The following is a 19,761-nucleotide window of genomic DNA, read 5'->3' as shown; positions in this document are numbered from 1 at the left end:
AATACACTGGAGAGTCTGGGCTTTATGGGATGAACTCCTCCATGTACATGTTTTGTTCATTACACACTTGCACAGCCAGTGTCTTCTTATACCGAAAGTCACACCGACTAGCTGAAAGTGTCTTTTTTTATATTTTAAAAAAAAAAAATCCAATTTCATTTGGTTATGTGAGGAAGGAGCCTTTGCAGAAGGTACACCACCATTCATGCAACTAGTTGCAAATCTTATAACATTATATGACAGAGAAGAAAAGAAGAAATGCAATAAATTATAGTGATACTGCCTTTTTTTTCAGGTGTGCAATAACAAGAAGAACTGCCACTGTGAAGCACACTGGGCCCCTCCATTCTGTGAGAAGGAAGGCTTTGGGGGGAGCATTGACAGCGGCCCGATGAGGCTGGCAGGTAACTATGGACGTATTCATTTCCATCCTCACTCATGCAGACAGAGACTAGAGCGCTAAGTCAGACTAAGCACCAAAATAAAGCTCTAGTTGCACCTTGTACACCTCTTTGTTTTTGCAGAGTCAGTACTGGATTTATGTGTGGTTTGGACTGCAGTGTAGAGTAAAACCTCCTCCTCCGCCCAGCAATACATCAGACAGCGATGTCTGTTGCCTCACTAAAGAGAGAACATTCATTGTAGTCCTGAGAGCAGACTTCAGAAATGTGCTGTAACAGTCTCTGCATTATGTCCTGTCATTGTTCTGTGCGCTAGATGTGCGTGTGTGTGTATTAATGTGCGTGTTGTCATATATGGCATCAGCCGACAGCGTGGTCATTACCGTGGCAACACTGGTCACCTTATTCAGCCTGCTGATAACCGCCATGATCGTCTTTCTGAAGAGGAAGACTCTGCTGCACCTCATCTTCACCAATAAGAAGAACACTTTGGAGAAATTCAGGTGATGAATAAGAGCCAGTGTTTTTATTTGACATTGAATGAATGATCATGTGGTTAAATTTTAATGATAAATAATTTCATTCAGACGCTGTTGCTAGTGCCTAGGAGGTTATACGTATCAATTGACAAGAAGATATCTACTGTATTTTTTTTCTTCTCCCTTAACAAGTTTAGGAGGATTTCTTGACAACCAAACTTGCTTTTACATTAAACACAAAATGTATAATCCAAATGTAGATAAAATCACGTACAAATAAACAGAAAAATAGTAACACTGAATAAAGAACAATGTGTTCAAAGTTAGAGGTTATGATGTTTAGTTCTGTAAAAATGTAATTATTCACAGTTAATCATGTAAGAATTTTATATTGGGGGGAAATTTAATTTGATAAGGATTATGAAGGTGTTAACATTTAAATCTATCTAATCTGCTTTATTCCCACTGCGTGGGTTAGGGTTTCATCACATTTGATTGACGTTGGCTTTGCAGCATATACATATGTAAATGTAAATGTACAGATTAAACCTTGACGTTGCTGCTCTCGTAGATCTGTGGAAGACAACAGGCCAACCAGCCCCACCAGAAGTCACTCCTTATACACGCCACAGCGCAAACCTCCCCCCCGACCCTCTGGAGCCAACATTTATAAGGTGAGTCAACACGTCTGTTTGTGCCTCTAATAGACGCGCATATATTTACTGTATTTGTGTTTGTCCCTGTCACAGCCCATTTGATTTGATTTCTATTGTAATCACGCTCCATTAGAGCCCTACACCAACTTGCATACTAGCCTCGGTTTAGAGTCATGCTTCCAGGACCGTTGACCAAACAGAATAATGGCATGCTGGGTAATTGACTCAACCTCACTGCAGCTCTGTTGAAGAAATATTAACCACCCTGCTACTGCTCTAGGGTCAGTCGCTAGAAAAATACTAATGGAGAATCATAGTGTTTCTGTTTGACTCCTTATGCTGTACGTTTGTTGTAAATATTTATTTTTTATGACAAGGGAGCAGTGTTGATTCTGTTTTGCAGAGGAGGAGGGAAAAATGTGGATGTGTTGTTGGAATGATAATCTCACAGATTTGTGTCTGCGCTTGAATACTACAAAGATGGTGGTATTGTATTAGTAACACCTTTTCCTGCTGCGACAGCTGACATGGTCCTCCTCATGCTCTTTTCAGCCGTCTCTCCTGAGTGCCGAGCCTCTTCTCCCCCCACATAACTTCCACTCCCACAGCCTACGCAGGCTGCCACTCTACCAGCCCCTACACATCAGCCAGCCCATGCCAGTGTCCTTGAGCGTGGGCCAGCCCACCCTGCCGCCCCTCCCCGCCAAGCAAAGGGTCCTGCCTGCCCACCCGTCCATCTCACCGCCTCGGGTGCCACCTTTTCTCAGTCTGCCCCGCCAACAGCCCTCCTGCAGATTGGAGCAGGTTTGTTTTCAAAAGTATTTCTGAGCAATCCATAACTGTGTCACGAATATCCACTTAGATTTAAAATGAAACGTCAAAATGAACATGGAGTTTAAAGGAAGAACGAAGGGTGAACAAAGTCAGCTAAGACAGTAATAACTATTTTGATATTTTATCACGTAACATGATCTTCCTTGGTTAATGAAGTTTACCCAGGAATTATTGAATTGTTTTATTTTCCATAACTAGTTTTACCTAACAATTAAAGTTTGGTCATTACACACTCACATCCACACCTCATGGAAGGATGGGTGAAAGTCCACAAAGATACAGAAACCCATAGAGACAAACTAATAGATATGTAAAGGTGGATTTTAAGGTGATCAAGCTTAAACTTGTCCTTATGTGACTTCCTGTCTGCATTAAAGTGAGTTTAGATGACTTTAACTCCTTTGGATGAATTTGCTCCTTCTTCTCTACAGTGCTGGTTTATACCTTTAGTCTCAACTTTCTTGTCCTTGGAAACATTTTCACATTTTGTGTTTTACTCTGTTATTTTTCTTTTATCTGAATTTGCTGAAACACATCACAAATAAACAATGATGTCATCATAAAGCATTGGGAAAGGATGCACATCGTTTTATCGAGAGCAGCTGATTTTTGGGTTGACAGTTGTTAACAAAATTAGATGATATTCTTTTCAAAATGCTGCTGCCTGGGTTTATGTTCCATTTGTCCCTCAAAGGTCAAACAAGATCGGGCTCGTAAATCTACTAATTTTACCAATTTAATCTAATCTGATCTAAATTCTCCAGTTGGATCAGGATCTTGATTCTTCTTTTGTTGACAGGTTCAGCTCTTCCCTTTGCATGACAAGAATCCGACTTTGAATTGTAACGATTTCCAAATTACAAAGGAAATGCAATGTCTTAGATTGCATACGTGAAGAGAATTTTAAGCTGTTATTATCCTTTGCACTGAAATTAACAGAACGGACGAGGAGTGGAGGATAGTCAGGAGAGAGATCTCGGGTTAATGGTCTCACACTTGAACAGTCATTTTTAAGGTTGTTGCAAAGTGTTGGAAACTCGCTCCATATCTGCATTGCAATCAGATTCCTTGCCCGTATATATCGACAGCGGAATTCAATTTGTCTTCCTCCCCGTGAGCCATCCCTTGAGTAAGGCTCTGCTTGTCTGCTGAGTCAGCACTATTGGATATAGCTGAGATACTAAATCCATCTGGATGCTGGATTTGGTGAGGAATCCAAATCCAGATGTGTTCCTGTGGCAGCGCAGCAACGAGAGCTGTGTTGGGTTCTGGGCTGGTGTCACGCCCTGTGACATAAGATTTGATAGATAAGGAGCTCAACAGAATGCCAGATATAAACTCAAAGCATGAAGGACTAAGAGGGAGGCATGAAGAGATCCAATTTTTATACCACCAAGGTTAATCATTCAGGTGGGCAGCAGCAGTAGAAAGAAAAATGTGTTTTCTATGTTAAATACGGCTCCTTGTTACATGTACTGCAAATATACTCCCCCATAGTTTGGAGGTGGATTTTTTTCATTTTATAAGGTTTTATTTACTATTTAGTTCTCAAACTGATAATCTTTTTTCAAGGTGTAGGTCTTTAAAACACTTTTAAGTGCCTAGTTGGGGTCTCCCGTCACATTTCAGGTGTCTGCAGGTTTTTATAAGCTCCATAAGAGACATTGGCTCCTTTAATTCTCTCAGATGATTTCGTTTAAATTTCCGGTGGGTGAAATAATTTCACAAAAATGCAGGAATTAGAGAAAATTATCTAGAGTGAGTCTAACTGAACTTCCTTTCTCAACTCCTCGGATTTATTTTGGTGCTGTCTGGAGGGAAATGATTATTGAAACTATATATTAAGTAGTTGGACGTGAGATGTTGCTCCCATATTAGTGAGTACTCATCAACAACCTATTACGTAATTTATTTTTCCGCCAGAGGACACTCTTCTGTAGATCCGATGCTGCTTTTGATGATTAAAGTGTATTTTTATGAGTAGAACTTTAGTTCTTTCTCTACCTCTAACAGCAACAATAACTTTCATATCCAGTCCTGCTGCATATTATCCTTTATTGATATGAATAGTGTGCCAAATAAAGATACACTTCAGCTGAATGGGCTTCTCAGTGTCCTGCCAACACATTGCCATGCTTCCTGCTAATATCTACTGGCTCGCTTTGCTGCACTGAAACAGATGGAGGGAGATGTCACGTGAGCTGTTGGATAAGAAACAAAAGAGGAAACAGAGGCTTGTGACTTATTGAATAACGGCAAGCTTGTGGAGGATGTAAAAAACATTTTTCAAGCTTATTGTAACACTTTGACGTGGTTTGAAGATTTTCTGTCTTTCTTTTTTAATGCCTGTGTCTCAGTTGCACCCCATTAATTGTTAAAGTTTTTCCAATGATAAAACCTACATTGTATTTGTGACCATAAAGTAATTCATGAGAGAGAGAAAAACGTGTGAGAGCTGAGGATTTGACAAAGCAGATATTCTTCTTCTCAGGTGATGGTCTATAAAAAAACAAAAACAAACACACACACACACACACACACACACACACACACACACACACACACAGGGCAATTGATACCTTTCCACAATGTCAACTCTTCCCGAAGTAAGAAAAATGGTTTTATTTTCAGTCAGACGGTCATTTTTCAGTCTCCCTGACGGATTTTGAAAGGTGCTTGTAAGCCCAAGGCCAGTAGATCTTTCTCAAGCTACAGAGGACAATGGAATCCTTCATTTTGAATAAGGACATGTGAATACCATCAAAACTCCAGTTGCAACGCCAAGAGCAGCATCATATGTCTGGAATTATTCTGAAATGATTCATCTGTCTGCTTACATCTCTTTTGGACACCTAAACCAACAACTAAACCTTCTGCAACTCAGTCATGTAGGAGTTTATCAGGGATGAACATATGCTTAAAGATCCCAGTGGGGGGGGGGGGTTAGAGCATATGGGAAAAGTCTGAAAACACAATTTATGTTAAATTTCACTCAAATTAATGCAATTGGATCAGAAGAATCTCCCCCGCTGTGTATGTTTATTCCTCCCAATACTCAACAACAAGTGTATCCTTGTGAGAGAGTAATGCAGCTTCAGAGTCAAACAGACCTGCTGTGACGTTAACGGAGCTCCGTCTGATTAAAAGCGATGCAACGTTTCGATCTCCGTGGGTGTTTTTAAGTGCATGTAAAGAGCTTTTGGCTGCTGTTCACAGACAGTTTTCACAAATTGACTTTGTGGAAAAAAACATTTTCTCTTTTGTTGAAAGGCACCAATGGTGCTTTTCAACTAATGAATGATATTTGGCAGGAAGTAATTGATGTTTTGTTGTTTCAATTACTTCTTATAGTTTCAAGAAGAAATTTAGTACACCCTAATAGGACTTTTTATCATTTCTGTTCTTTAGATTTGACTAAAATAACTATGTCTTAGGTTATTGCTTCATTTGTGTGTAGTCTAGCAGTTTACTGAAAAATATGCAGCTTCTCCCTGTGCCTTTTCATCCTTCATTGTTTCCGTTATTCCGCTTCATCAATTTTGTTCCTCTTCATTTCATCCCTTTCCCTCTCTCCTGTTCTCTTAGTCTCATTTGTCGTTCCTCCACTCTTCTTCCATGTTATCATCCTTGCTTTCTGGTAGACTCAAGACATTTGCACTGACAGTGTGTGACCCCTCTTAACATGATAGGCTGCGTGTGTGTGTGTGTGTGTGTGTGCGTGCGTGCGTGCGAGCGTGCGTGTGTGAGATGAAATGTCACGTTTCAAGCATTTTCTCAATATGCAAGTGGAATGAATGATAATGATACCGCTGACTTAGACCGTTAGCATCGCATCATCAGCATGTTAAATCTGTAGGAGTTGTAAACCAATCCGTTTATTCAGTGGGTGGGACACTATGGAGCTGTGGGTCCTACAGGCTGGACAAACAAGTCATTTAAGGGCCTCGACTTGAACTGTTGTTAATGGTGGGAGTGATTTAAGCTATTATCTGTCCAATTATTATTTTCTGCTTAATCAAAAATAACTAAGCAGAGACATGACAATGATTTTATATTTCCCTCACTTATTTTAACATAAACCACACATTACATGGAGATCCACACTCATGTATGGTAGCTGATCTGAGACTGGCTACGATAACTGGCATCCGTTCACCCCCAGGACAATCACGATGCTTGGCCATAAACTCTGGCTTTCACTAGCACGTTTCAAGTCACCATGAAGGTATTGATTGGGGTGTTTGCAAGTCATTGAAATTCAGGTGTTCTCCCCCAATCTGTTGATTTATCAACCTTATCAAGTTGACTTCAGTTGGAGCCATGGGGGCCAAAAAAACAGAGGAATTCAGTGATAAACGTGTATGGAGAGGAGTCTCTGCTCTGCAAAGCTGTGGTGATCTGAAGCTGTGGTGTGTTTGAGTCGTCTGGGTCACACTGCAGTGAACAGTCACAGGATTACAACTGTAATTCATGGATGTGGTTAAACCCTCTGGTTCTCTGAGTTTTATCTGTGCATGAAGTGGAAATTTGTATTTCTCTTATGCATACTGCTGAAAGCTTGTCTGTTTATTCTTTGTGTGTGTGTGTGTGTGTGTGTGTGTGTGTGTGTGTGTGTGTGTGTGTGTGTGTGCGTGTGCGTGTGCGTGTGTGTGTGTGTGTGTGTGTGTGTGTGTGTGTGTGTGTGTGCGTGTGTGTGCGCACGGAGGTTCTGTGCATGTGTGTGTGAAGGAGGCCGGGTTGCTGGTAGTAGATGTTTATCATTTCCTCGTCTTCGCGGTGAAGATAAGTAACACATGATGGCTTCTCACTCTGATAACATTCTGTCATCATTCACATATCACTGCCACGGAGATGGAGGAGGTGGAGGAGGTGATGGTGGTATTAATGGGATTCATCTCATGTTAACTGCGTGGAATACAGACGAGATGACGCTGGTAACACAATATCCTCTAGTGGGAAATGTCTCCTATCTTCATAAAGGTAGTCGGTTATCAGTGGGATAAGAGGTGATGTAACGCTGCAGTGTCATCGTTATCTCACAGGATAGATCAGGGTCGCTTGGGTTATGAAGTCCTATTGTGTAAAATCAATGAATTTTTAAAGAGAAACCATTATTTCCCATGTGTACGTAAACATCGATCATATATGGAGTAAATACAGCAGAATGTAAAAGTTTTTACAGCTAAACTTTCTTATTGCTAAACCATGTACAGATTCTGATGACATGATTCTGGATCCTTAGACATGATCAACCAGGGTGCAGGAATTCTGCAGTCGTTTCTCCTGGTGCGTAACACTTGTGTCAGAAAACTATGGTAGTATCGTGAGTATTTGGTGCTCTGGTGACCCCTGTGGTGGACTACCTGCCCCCAGCGAGCCACTGATACCATCCCTGACATCCTGCCTCAGGCGTAGTACTGTTAAAGATGTCATTTCCTCCCTGATATCCATGCCGTTGCAAAGGGACGGGCTAGTTTAACAAGGGAGCGGTTGTTTGGCCTCTATACAAAATATTTTTTTCAGACTGGACTTTTCACAAAATTATGTCAAGTGTGATCAGACCTCATCTGTTTTTATCGCTAAACCTGTCCTACATAAAAACTTCCAGCCAATTTTTGGACTGAGAAAAGGTTTCAGTGAAATATTTTTAAATCCTGCGAGTGCATAAAGATTACTGAATTGATGGCTTGTACTTTTTCTTTCTTCTTCAGGACTTTGAGAAACCGAGCCCTCCACAGAAACCCCTCCCCGCAGACCCATTAGTGAGGAGCTCTCATCTGAGTCACAGCACTACAGCAGCAGGGGCTCACAACCAAGCTACTGCGCCCCTCCCCATACCGATCCCCACCGTGCCAAGGCCTCCACCCACAATCCCTTTACCCAGCAGGTCAGTGCAACATGATTGACACGTCTTTATGGGCCTGACATATCAATGTCAAACATGACTGCTGCCTATGAATAGTGGCTCAGTGCTTCCTGTGTTTTATATTCGATCAAAGATGTATTTTAGGTTGTTTTTCAGCTGAATTTATTTATGACCAATGTGAGCTTGAAGATCACTTTTCTCCTGATAAAACGCTCCTTTGTTTTCATCTTCATTTCAGAAGTTGTGGTGTCAGTACTGTTCTGGTTATACATGTTTGTGTTTTGCTATGTCAGCTGAATTGTAGAAGGGACAACATTGTTTTCCTCTATGTTTCAGACCTGCACCAGTGTTGCCCTACAGACCTCCAAAGACTCAGAAGGAGTGATGAGGTCACACCAACAGACTGATACTTGTTGATTTGCACTAATTTCAATTGAGACTTTTTTTGGATGCTTCGGCTCTAATAAGAGTGGGTTAACATCTCATCTTGGTGCTACACCCCTATCTAAAAGGTGCATTGTTGTCTTTGCTCAGGTACCAATGAACTATTTATCTATTTAAATATTTATGTTCCGAAAACACAAGTTAATGCACAGAACACTGACAGAAAAACATTTAGAGAAGAATGAAAGTGATTCACTATTTCTTTTACATCCTTTGGTGATTTTTATACTTTTTTTTTTTTCAAATGAAATGCTAAAATATCTTTTTTTATATACAATCAGTGAAGTTGTTGAGTAATTGAAATGTCATGAGAAGATAAAGGGAAATGGAGCACAACTCAAGTTGTCTGTTTACATTGTAGGTCACAGAGGACGGTTATTAAATTTGATATTTTCATGATGCATTGAATAAAAAAACAAATCATTTCTCTTCATGTTGCCATGGTGCTACTAAATGGATATCAGTCAAGTGGTTTGTTATTTTGTTTGTTTGTTTTATTAAATAGATATAGTCACATCAAATACATGACTTTTTATGGGAGTAGCCAGCTCTGATGATTTGAAGCCTCGCAGACAGACCCTTGATTACTTTATAAGTTCACGTCTGCAGTAAGAGGCAAACAGGAAAAGCACCTTTCACACATTTCAGCCTGGCTCTGACAAACCGCTCTGGGCACGTCTCAGACGCCCTGCATGTTCCTCTGATGTTGGCAGAGTCGCAACGGATTCGACGGACTGATTGTGTTCCAGGGAATTACAGCAACACCAAATCATTCAACATTAGCTCTGGTATATCTGTGTTTAACATCTATTCACGCTCTATCCGTCGGTGCGCGAGTCAAGAAGAATGACTTCAGCGCTGTGAGCTTTTCAGTCTGCTCCTCGACTGTGTGCAGCAATAAATGTGTTCTTTCTTTGTTTTTGCCTTCATGGCATTTGAATTTTGCTTTTTTTTTTTACTTGAACTGATTATTCAGTTTTGTTTTTTATTTGAGTTCATTCCGATGATTCCCTCAGTGTTGGTTGTTCTTGACACAGCGCAGTTGTTCTTCTTGTCAGTGTTGGTCATGTATTTCATATTGACGCTGTATCCTAATGCAATGCCTTCTGAACAGTGCTGATTGATTGAAGGCAGTGAAGCATAGCATATTGTACATGCATCGCATTTGAAAATGCTTTTTCCAGCTTTAAATGCTCAGATGTATTCAAAAGGTCTGTGCTAAAAGATATTTGTCAGTGCTGTGTTAATTAGTCAGATGTTTGCTGCATTTGTAAATTCATTACATGCATATGCTAATGTTTAAAAGCATTGTTGATGTGTAAATATTTTATGCCACTTTGCTCCATTTTTTTCCTTTTTGACAAGCACAGAGATGTAAAAACTGTGTTGAGGCTGTGCCCCATTTACACTGAAAGGTAAAAACATGATATTAAAAATGTTAACTTTTAGCTTTGCATCGCAGAGACAAATGTTTGAGGATAGCATCTAAGAGTTTATTGATTAAATGAAAGCCAAATAAAAATTCCTTTATGACAATTTACAACATGCTGTTCAAAATCCATCCTCATTTTCAAAATCATTTCAGTTCTTAAATCAAAGAAACAGAAGAAAGAAACTATCTCAAACCTGGCTGCTAAATGACTAAATAAAGATCGAAGAAGACACACTTTCAGCATTTAATGAACATACATAATTAAATGACTATTTTGTTGTTGATCTTTTTGTTTTTGCCTTGTTTGCCTGAAGCTCAGGAAAGAATAATCATCACATAACAGCCAACAAGTAAGGACTTTGATCATTTTGAACATTTCATATCTTTAAGCTCCTAGAACCCCCCTTTAATACTTAAAAATGTAATGAACAGGAAAACCAAAATGCTTTCTCATCCATTTCTCATCATTTCCTCCAATAAGCAGTAAAGTGTGAACAGAGGCTCAGTGTCTGAAAATGATGCAAAAAATGAATGTGTCATGAAAAATACTTAAGGTGTGTGTGTGTTATTTCCCAATGAGTCACTGCTCAAATGTGTGCCACTAATGTTTGACCTGCTTCTTAACATGGGGAGGTGCTCTCAGTCGTGGTTGCAGCCAGTCACAGGTATCCAACACTGCCACCTGTCAGGCAACAGCAGTCACTACAAAAACCCAACTTTCCCCTTCACAAAAAACCTACAGGGTGAAGGTTTGACCTTCAAGAACGCAACATAACACAGTAATGATTCTCCTTATAGGCTTTTAAAATCATCCATCCCATCAAGGTAATGGTCAAATCAATCACGAGAAAATGAATATTATGAAATACAGTTTAATCAATATGAGAACATAATGAGGATGGTAAAAGGTTGCAATTACATTATAATAAGAAAATGATTTTTTCTCTTAACAAAAGACAAACAAAATGCTAAAAATAATTTAAGATAATGAAAAAAAATAAATGATGATGTTGGCAGTGTGAAGGAATATATATATATATATATATATATATACTGTTAAACCCAACATACTGTTAAAGAAATGCAAATTATAGCATACCAATGATGTACAAAATAAAGTATTTTTTAAATATTAAATCAGTGGCAAAAAGATGTATTAAATCGTATTCTGGATCCAAATCTAACAGGATCTATTCCAGCTCAAGATCCATCCGATCAGTAAGTTTGGAGAGAAGAAACCCATCATACAAACTTAAGTTTGGTTGAGATACAATGATACAAACACAAGGCTGCATTCTAATACTGACATCTTGTCTTTTGCATTTCTTTTGTGTTTCAATATCACATCTGAAACAGCTCAACATTCATCACAATAACCTCGTTTCACTTTGTACGAGGACGTCCAATCGAGGCCCAATCGTGGGTTGCCCGTCACCAGTTTATGCAAAACCACTGAGCACATTTCTATGATAGTTAATGGGGTACTGGTCTTATCTCAGAATAGTCAAATTAAATTATCACTGATAATTTAAAAAGTGAATCCTGGATTTTCCGACTCTCTTTAACTTTTTAATGGATGTTTTCTTTAGTTTCTTTAGGAATAATGAACAGATTTTGATTTAAACACTTGATAAAACTTGATTGAATTGAAAAGGGCAGTGTGTGTGTGTGTGTGTGTGTGTGTGTGTACGGATGAGTGGGTGGGTGGGTCATGTGGTGATGAACACACTTGCCTGTGGGATTAGCTGCATGGTGAGCCTTTCATTTGCCTTCACTTGCAGCAGCAGCTTGCATGGGGGCCAACAATTTCCTGAGAGCTGGAGAATTCAAACTTAATTTCTGTGGATCTATAAATGAAGTCTAAACCAGACAAACTGGGATGATGGCACAGGACATCAACAGTTTTACTGGAGAGGACTGCTTTGCCAGGAAATCACATAGTTGTTCGGACACAGAAGATTGGAGCCAAAGAGACAAAGAATGTGATGACATTCTGGAGCTTAATGGATTTGATGGACTGCCCTATTCCTCTAGGTTTTACACACTGCTGAGAGAAAGGAAAGAGCTGCCAGCATGGAAAGCAAAGTTGGATTTCATGGACACTTTGGCAAAAGGACAGTTTGTCAATGTCAGCGGCTCTGCTAAAACTGGAAGGAGTTCTCAAGTGAGTAAATTCTTCTCTTCTGTTCTTGCCAATATCTTAAATCTTAGATCTGGAAATATGAGATTAATTATCTTGCTTTAAAAATGATTACTCATTCCTAGACTTGAACCAGCATGTCTTAAAATTTCTTGACAGGTTAAGTTATCTCACCATCTGGACACATTTTAATTAGTACTAAGTCACTTTTCCCTTTCAATTTGTTGCTTATTTCTTGTTTTTGGCTTTTTTGCAGCGTTATGCCACCATGTGAAACATTACACATTTATTCAACATCAATACAGCTTTCAAACATGAAGACAAGCAAGTCTTTTAATGATGGCATTACGCTTCGAACCATGAATCATCTCACTCTTATTCTGAACCAGATTCCCCAGTGGTGCGCTGAGTTCTGCCTGTCAGTTAAATTCCAGCATGGTGTGGTGGTTTGCACCCAGATCCACGCCCAGCAAGCGGTGGATCTCGCCTTAAGAGTGGCAGATGAGATGGATGTCAACATTGGCCATGAAGTCGGGTACAGCATCCCTTTGGAAACCTGTTGCACCAATGACACCATCCTCAGGTATGTTGAAGTGATGCTACTTTTAAGTGACTCATGCTTTTAAACCCAGGGTGCATCCAGTGTTTCTGATTCTGATTCTTTCTATCATCTTGCTGGGGTAGAATAAAGCCTCCTGACGGAGCTAAATCACCCTGCCCTTTCCTATTGTCGAGAGAGAAGCAAACAAAAGGCTTGAGGGGCTCTTTTCAGAGGCTCCACCACAGCTGTCCCGCTCCCTGTCTGTCCATATGTCACAGTCCCTCATGTGGGTCTCTTATAAGTCAGCTAGGGAACAAAGAAGCTCAGCACATGGAGGGGAGGGAGAAAAGATGAACAGGCAGGCATCGAGTGGGAAAGGAACCACTCCCTGGTGCATTCTACACGTAAATTACGCTAGTAGGGGCAAAGCAGTGTGTGGATAAAGAACCTTTAATTAAACTGCCATTCTGAGGTGTGCTAAATGACTCTCCTGAATATCCTTTTAGGTTTGAATTAACAGAAATCTGTTCTGAAACTTTCACGTATATGAAAAACAGAGTGTCTGACTATGTCTTTCATCATCCCACCTCCTACCACAGGTACAGCACAGATGATATGCTCCTCAGAGAGATGATGTCGGACCCTTTGCTCGAATGTTACGGCATTGTAGTCGTGGACCAGGCTCACCAGAGGACCGTATCCACTGATGTGCTCCTGGGTCTGCTGAAACACATCACTCTGCAGAGGCTGGAGCTCCGTGTTGTTGTCCTGACAGCCGCTGAACCCCAACCCAAACAGTTGGCCCACTTCAGCGTGTCAGCAGGGCCTTCGATTCGCCTTCACAGCCAGGTGGAGGTGGAGGTGGTGCACAGCTGCACAGGTGACAGCTACTTCTGCTCTGCTCTCCGTCTGGTGCTGGAGATCCACCGATCCAAAGAGGAAGGGGATGTGGTTGTGTTTCTGGTGACGGCGCAGGTAGAAGGCGGCTCTGAATGACTGATGGAGGGAGCTGTCTGCAGGATGGTTTTCCTCTGACTGCCTCCTCTGTTTCCCTTCTAACCAGGAAATAGATCTGGCCCACAGCATTCTGTGTCACGAGGGGCACAGCTTACCCCCTGATCAGGGTGAGCTCCTACCTGTTGTTGTCTATCCTGGACATCCTGGGAAGCTACCGATTCTAGGGGAGGGGGAGGCCCGTCGGACTCGCAGAGTATTCCTAACATCGAGCCCAAATGAAGACTTCTTCTGGGCTGTTGGCTCCATCAGCTTTGTCATCGATGCTGGGCTTGAGAGAAGATATGTATGTTAGTATTTTATAATCATTTAAATGGGAGTTAAAGCCATGATAGAGATTTCTGAAGCTTTTCTATTTTTAATTTATCAAGTACACTATTGTTCGACACTAAAAACAGTTGTCCAGGATTATTTACAAATTCCGTATTCATGATTTATTTCTATATTTTCTACTTCATATACTGATGTGTAGTGTGTTCATCAGACTTTTATGTCCTGTGTCTAATCAGGGTCAATATGCTGTGATCTTGTCTCAGGTTTACAAACCCAGTATCAGAACGAACTGTGTCGTCACGCAGCCGATCAGCAGGGGTCAAGTCGAGAGTCGCAGGCAGCTGGCAGGTCCAAAAGGTGAGAAGTTCCTGGTAAAATACCTCCAAATCTGCTGAGTAGTTTAAACATATATATTTTGATGAATGACAAAAACAGAAAAAAGTTACACCAAAATAAGCACCATAGATTTGACACAAGCAGTGCGTACCCTATCATCATTGATTACTGTAGTAATCAATGAGATATGGACCGTCTGAACAGACTCATCCTCAGAGCAGGCTCAGTGGTCGGGCTGAGCCTGGACTCTGTGGAGACGCTTCTGGAGAGCAGGACCATGTCTAAAATTAAGGCCATCATGAACAACACCAGCCACCCCCTACACACCACCTTCTCCCAGCAGAGAAGCACCTTCAGCGGCAGACTGCTGTCACACAGCGCCTCCACAGAGAGGCTGAGGTCCTCCTTCGTGCCCCGTGCCATCAGGGGGTACAATGACTCTCTCAGGAGGAGCGGGGGGGAGGTGGCGAGGTCAGCACGGGGCTGAATATGGATTTAATTTAATTTAAATGTAATTTTATACTGTTGTATATATATATATATATATATAATTTATTTATTTTTTATACTGTTTTATATTTTAATTCAATTTTATACTGTTTAGATTTTATTTTATACTGTTTATATTTTAATACTGTAATATTTTTAAATTTTATACTGTTTATATTTTAGTTATAGTTTAGTATATAAGTCCTGTTAGTGCTGCATGTGTCTGTCTGTTAGTGTAATGTATGTCTTGTGGTATGTCCTGTGATGTCAATGTTTCCTTTTCTCCTGGTGTTTATCCAGTATTATTTGTTATTTAATGCCTGAGCAGTGGATATATGCAATTTCCTCCGGGATTAATAAAGTATCTATCTATCTATCTATCTATCTATCTATCTATCTATCTATCTATCTATCTATCTATCTATCTATCTATCTATCTATCTATCTATCTATCTATCTATCATCCAGGTTTACGATTGAGTTTAGGTCATCAAGACCTGAGAGGTCATTCTCCTCATGAGGATGGATGTGTCCCCATCAGTACGGCACCTGTGTCAGTTTTTCTGATTCAGAGTCCATGCTTCAGTTGATTACTTACTGTGGTCATACTCATTGGTAGTACAGGTGCCAGTGGGCTCTGCTGCTGTAGTGTTTGGGGATTATATTCTGTGTCTGAGGTGCAGCAGGCGGACATGTGGTTCCTGATTCTGGGACATTACACATGCTGGACCAGAGAGGGGGCTGGTCTTCCTCTGGCTAAATACTGCTGGCATTAGTGCAATGTTGTCAAATAGTGAGCATACACCATAACTGGAGAATTATCTGGTGGACTGTCCTGCCTCTGGGGTGCCAACAGCACAATAAAACTCATGTCGATCAAGCTGCAACATTCTTGCAGATGGCAGATAACTAGGGAGTGACCATTTGGGAGTATTTGGATAGTGGAGTTGTTGCAATTTGTTTTCAATAATCTCAAAACCTACACTGCATGTAAATGTAGAGCCAGCTTCAGTGCAGCCAAATGAGAATAAAAATGAATTGTGTTTTTCTAAAGCCCTGAGTATGACTTGTTTGTTGCCAGCGTTCTACTGCTGCCCGGTATTAAAAGGACCTTTCTCTCCTATAGGCAAGTTGTTCTGTCTGTACCCAGAGAACAGACAGCTTCCTGTGGAGACACGACCGTATATTATGGAGTCTGACATCACTTCCACCGTGCTGTTCTTGAAGAGGATGGAGATCGCTGGTCTGCGGCATTGTCACTTCATCGACAGGCCAGGTGAGGGTTGTCAAGTGACAAGATGAACATTTAATGGCCGTATGTTCCCTACATTTATATATTTAACCGCCATGATATTTAGATTGATTAGAGGGGTCAGACAGTCCAATTGTTTTTGGTCCTCCAGAAGTTAGTCATTGGAGGGCGGTGAGGCATTCTTCAGCTGAACACACAACATCTGTTGTGTGAACATACTTTCAGAGTTGACCTGCCTCCATTTGCTTTTGTTTACCCCTCAATAACAAAGACACACACTCAGCCTTCCATTGGTCAAATAGAGTACGGTATAAACATTGTGTCTGTATGTGACGTTCACTGTAAACATGTTAATTACAAAAGCAGAGATTTTAATTTGTCATATGAAAGACTTCATTTTGCAGAGTGAAATATAGTAGGTGTTTCTGGGGATTATAAAATTGTGATCCTCTTGCTGTTTTTATCTGAGCCTGCCCACCAAGGTGCCAGCTTAATTGTCTCTAAATTGTCCCAGTGACTTCCTACTTTAGATAATAGAATAAAATTCAATCAATTTTTGCTCTTTGCACTTGAATCTGTGGATTTTATTTTTTTTTTTTAGTCCAAACAAGTTTAACTTTGCAAAATTTTAATTGTGGAAAAATCCCAATCCAACCCAGATCCTGCAGGCTTAATGCAAGCAATGGAGGAACTAGATTATCTGGCAGCTCTGGATAACTATGGTAACCTGTCCGAAATGGGCATCATCATGTCGGAGCTCCCTGTGGAGCCACAAATGGCGAAGGCTCTCCTGGCTTCCTGTGAGTTTGACTGTGTCAGTGAGGTGGTCATCATTGCTGCCATGATAACAGGTAAACAGGTCAACTTCAAGCAAATTATTATAAACACTAAATATTTTCTGGCATGAATCCAAAGACATTTGTCTGTTGTTGTTGTTTTTTTTTAGCACCAGTTTGCTTCATGGTTCCCTTTGTGAACAGGAAGTCAGAAGTGACACAAAGCTACATGAAGTTCCAGCATCCAGAAGGAGATCACTTCACCCTCATCAACATCTACAAGGCCTTCAAACAGTGTCAGCAGGACCCATGTGAGTTAAAAAAACAAAAACAAAAAACACTTACAAAGAAACACACAGATTCTATGACAATCAGTCAATCATCTCATCCATCACAATTACCATTAGGAGGATTTTGAAATAATTACAATAAGCACAGAGTACATAAAAACTATGCCATTTCTCAAAACATTTTATTTATGTCTTTCAGGGTTGATATTTACCTGCTAAAGCAGTACAAATATTTCAACATATAATTAAATAATTATTGATTTCTGACCACTTGTTAACTGCCTTCCCCATGTTAGATTGCAACGTGCAGAAGTGGTGTGGGGATTTCTCCCTAAACCATGCCGCCCTGCTGATGGCTGACGCTCTTTGTGCTGAGCTGACCGACACTCTGAAGAGAATAGAACTGCCCGTCTCAGTTCCTGCCTTTGGGTCACGCAGCAACACCCTCAACATCAAGAGAGCCCTGCTGGCAGGCTTCTTCATGCAGGTCAGATAACTTGACTCTATTTCTCTTGACATCATTGATACACAATTTTCATAGAATGTTGAACAAGTAATTCTATATTCTTATTTTAAGAGGCTACAAATTCCTGGCAATTACAAAATAAAACCGAAAAGGACGATGTCAGACCAGAAGTACTACGTGGCATTTTCTTGTGTGTTGGAATAAACTGTCAGGTTTTATGAGCATTTTAAACTCATCTTGAGGGGTTAACACTAATGTTTTATTTTAATGTTTGCACCCAGGTATTTTGCCTTTAAATATCTACCATCTTTTTTTAGTTGATACACATGACACCAGATTTTCGCTTTACCTTCCACTTCGAATTAAATCACAATACGTCAACTCACACTTCATTTTGTTCCGGCCACTAACTGATTCTTGAATTTTACTCTGCTTTCACTGTAATCAACACTTCAGTATCTTTCAGGATTTACATTTGAACTTTTTCAAATACAAGTTCACCTGTTTTGTTTTGTTTTTGCAGTGTGCATTTTTTTTCTCAAACCTCTGCCTTCATATGTTTTCTGTTTTCTGTCTCGACCCATACATGTACTTTGTATTTGTATTCTAGAACACTGACTCCAGGCCACATGTTGAAATCCATCTGACTGTTGCTGTGATTTTCCTCAGGTGGCGCAGGATGTGGATGGAACAGGGGACTACTTCATTCTCACCACTGAGAATGTGGCTCAGATCTATCCTCTGTCTGGATACGGAGCAAAGAGCCCCAAGCTTGGTCTGCCAGAATGGGTGCTGTTCCATGAGCATTCCTTCTCTGAGGACAACTGCCTCCGGATTGTAACCCACATAACACCAGAGCAGTGAGTCCTAGCCTCCTGGACATGTCGGCGCTTTTATATTTAAAGCTGAAGTTGCATAACTAACCATGCAAAGTTGTGTGTTTCTTCACATTTGAAGAAGCTTAAACACAATCAGAGAGACACATTACATTTGGCATGTGGACTAGATGTAAAACTCCTGATCAACAGAGATGAGTCCAGCTAGTTTTAAGGGTGGAGGAGGAGAACATAATCCTGTTCACTGGTATCAGGTAGTTGGAGGATTATGGATTGTGTGGATCCTTGTGAATGTGGAGCTGCAGTTTAATAGAAGTTGCTTTTTCAGTTAAACAAATGTGAGCAGCAGATAATTTAAGTATCTGTAACTAAATTAAATGTTTAACGAAACAAAACCAAATTAAATTAAATTCCTCTTGTTCCATTCAACTCAAATGACTTCATCGCACTGAAAGCATTGTGGTGCTTCTCCCTGATAATTCTGTTCTCCCCACTGCTAGGTTCATCCAGATGGCTCCACAGTATTATTTCTACAATCTACCAAAGAGTAAGAGCAAAGACATCCTCCAAAATATTTTTAACACCAGAACTTCCCAGTACCAAGAAGAAAAACCTCCAACATCTGAGAAGGAGGCGGAGGAGGAGGTGGAACCCCAGGAGAAGACTTACGATCTTTGTGTCATACAATGACTGAGTGATCCATATAATGTAATCTATCTGTAATCCCTCACTTTTCTCAGTAAATCACACACTGTATTTATTTTGAATAGTGCACAACGTGCTTGATTTTCCATGTCAGATTGTATTACATCTTCCTACTGAACATCAGATTAACATTAATGTTGATAAATACTAATTTTTTAAATTAAACCACAGATCCACATCCTCAGTCACCCACAGCACCAAGGGTCAAGCCTGATTAATGCGATGAAGGGAGTTTGCAGCTCCATCAGGCGTTGACCCACTTTATGGATACAGCATCAAAAACACGTTTCTCTCTTCAGTGACCCAGATCTGAACAGTTCATCAAGAATCAAAACCAGAAGCCGGAGTATTGTCCCCTAACTCCTTAAAAACTATTGGTGTGTGAGCTGTTTAAAACTGACTCAGTTTTCAGATGATTTTTGTTTTAAGTCAGGAAGAATAAAGTAGCATCTATCATACTGTGTGTTTATCATTCATTCACTGGTATTATGTAGTACATACTGTATATGGTAGAACATCTGTGGAAACCGA

General features: G+C 40.3%; 2 protein-coding genes across 3 annotated transcripts in view; both read left to right on the top strand.

Moving 5' to 3' along the window:
• adam12b (ADAM metallopeptidase domain 12b) overlaps positions 1 to 10,819 on the top strand; it is a 68,362-nt gene extending 57,543 nt beyond the window's left edge. The window contains exons 18-23 of one of the 2 annotated variants that reach the window (XM_068327632.1): positions 296 to 404; positions 718 to 904; positions 1,452 to 1,554; positions 2,089 to 2,340; positions 8,082 to 8,257; positions 8,573 to 10,819. In XM_068327632.1, coding sequence (XP_068183733.1) covers positions 296 to 404; positions 718 to 904; positions 1,452 to 1,554; positions 2,089 to 2,340; positions 8,082 to 8,257; positions 8,573 to 8,621 — 876 coding nt within the window. In that variant the 3' untranslated portion in view covers positions 8,622 to 10,819. The remainder of the gene's footprint in view (positions 1 to 295; positions 405 to 717; positions 905 to 1,451; positions 1,555 to 2,088; positions 2,341 to 8,081; positions 8,258 to 8,572) is intronic. The other variant, XM_068327633.1, reaches the window with a different exon arrangement.
• Positions 10,820 to 11,965: 1,146 nt separating this feature from the next.
• On the top strand, positions 11,966 to 19,697 carry dhx32b (DEAH (Asp-Glu-Ala-His) box polypeptide 32b). The gene is given in 12 exon segments (XM_068327914.1): positions 11,966 to 11,987; positions 11,990 to 12,276; positions 12,642 to 12,835; positions 13,393 to 13,768; positions 13,857 to 14,093; positions 14,344 to 14,437; positions 16,032 to 16,181; positions 16,817 to 17,008; positions 17,104 to 17,244; positions 17,520 to 17,710; positions 18,359 to 18,549; positions 19,026 to 19,697. Coding segments are annotated over 12 exon segments (2,265 nt in total). The 3' UTR covers positions 19,216 to 19,697.
• The last annotated feature ends 64 nt before the right edge of the window (positions 19,698 to 19,761 follow it).

Source organism: Antennarius striatus, chromosome 11 (assembly GCF_040054535.1).
Source record: "Antennarius striatus isolate MH-2024 chromosome 11, ASM4005453v1, whole genome shotgun sequence".
In the NCBI taxonomy this organism is placed as follows: domain Eukaryota; kingdom Metazoa; phylum Chordata; class Actinopteri; order Lophiiformes; family Antennariidae; genus Antennarius; species Antennarius striatus.
This window is presented reverse-complemented; position numbering and strand designations above follow the sequence as displayed.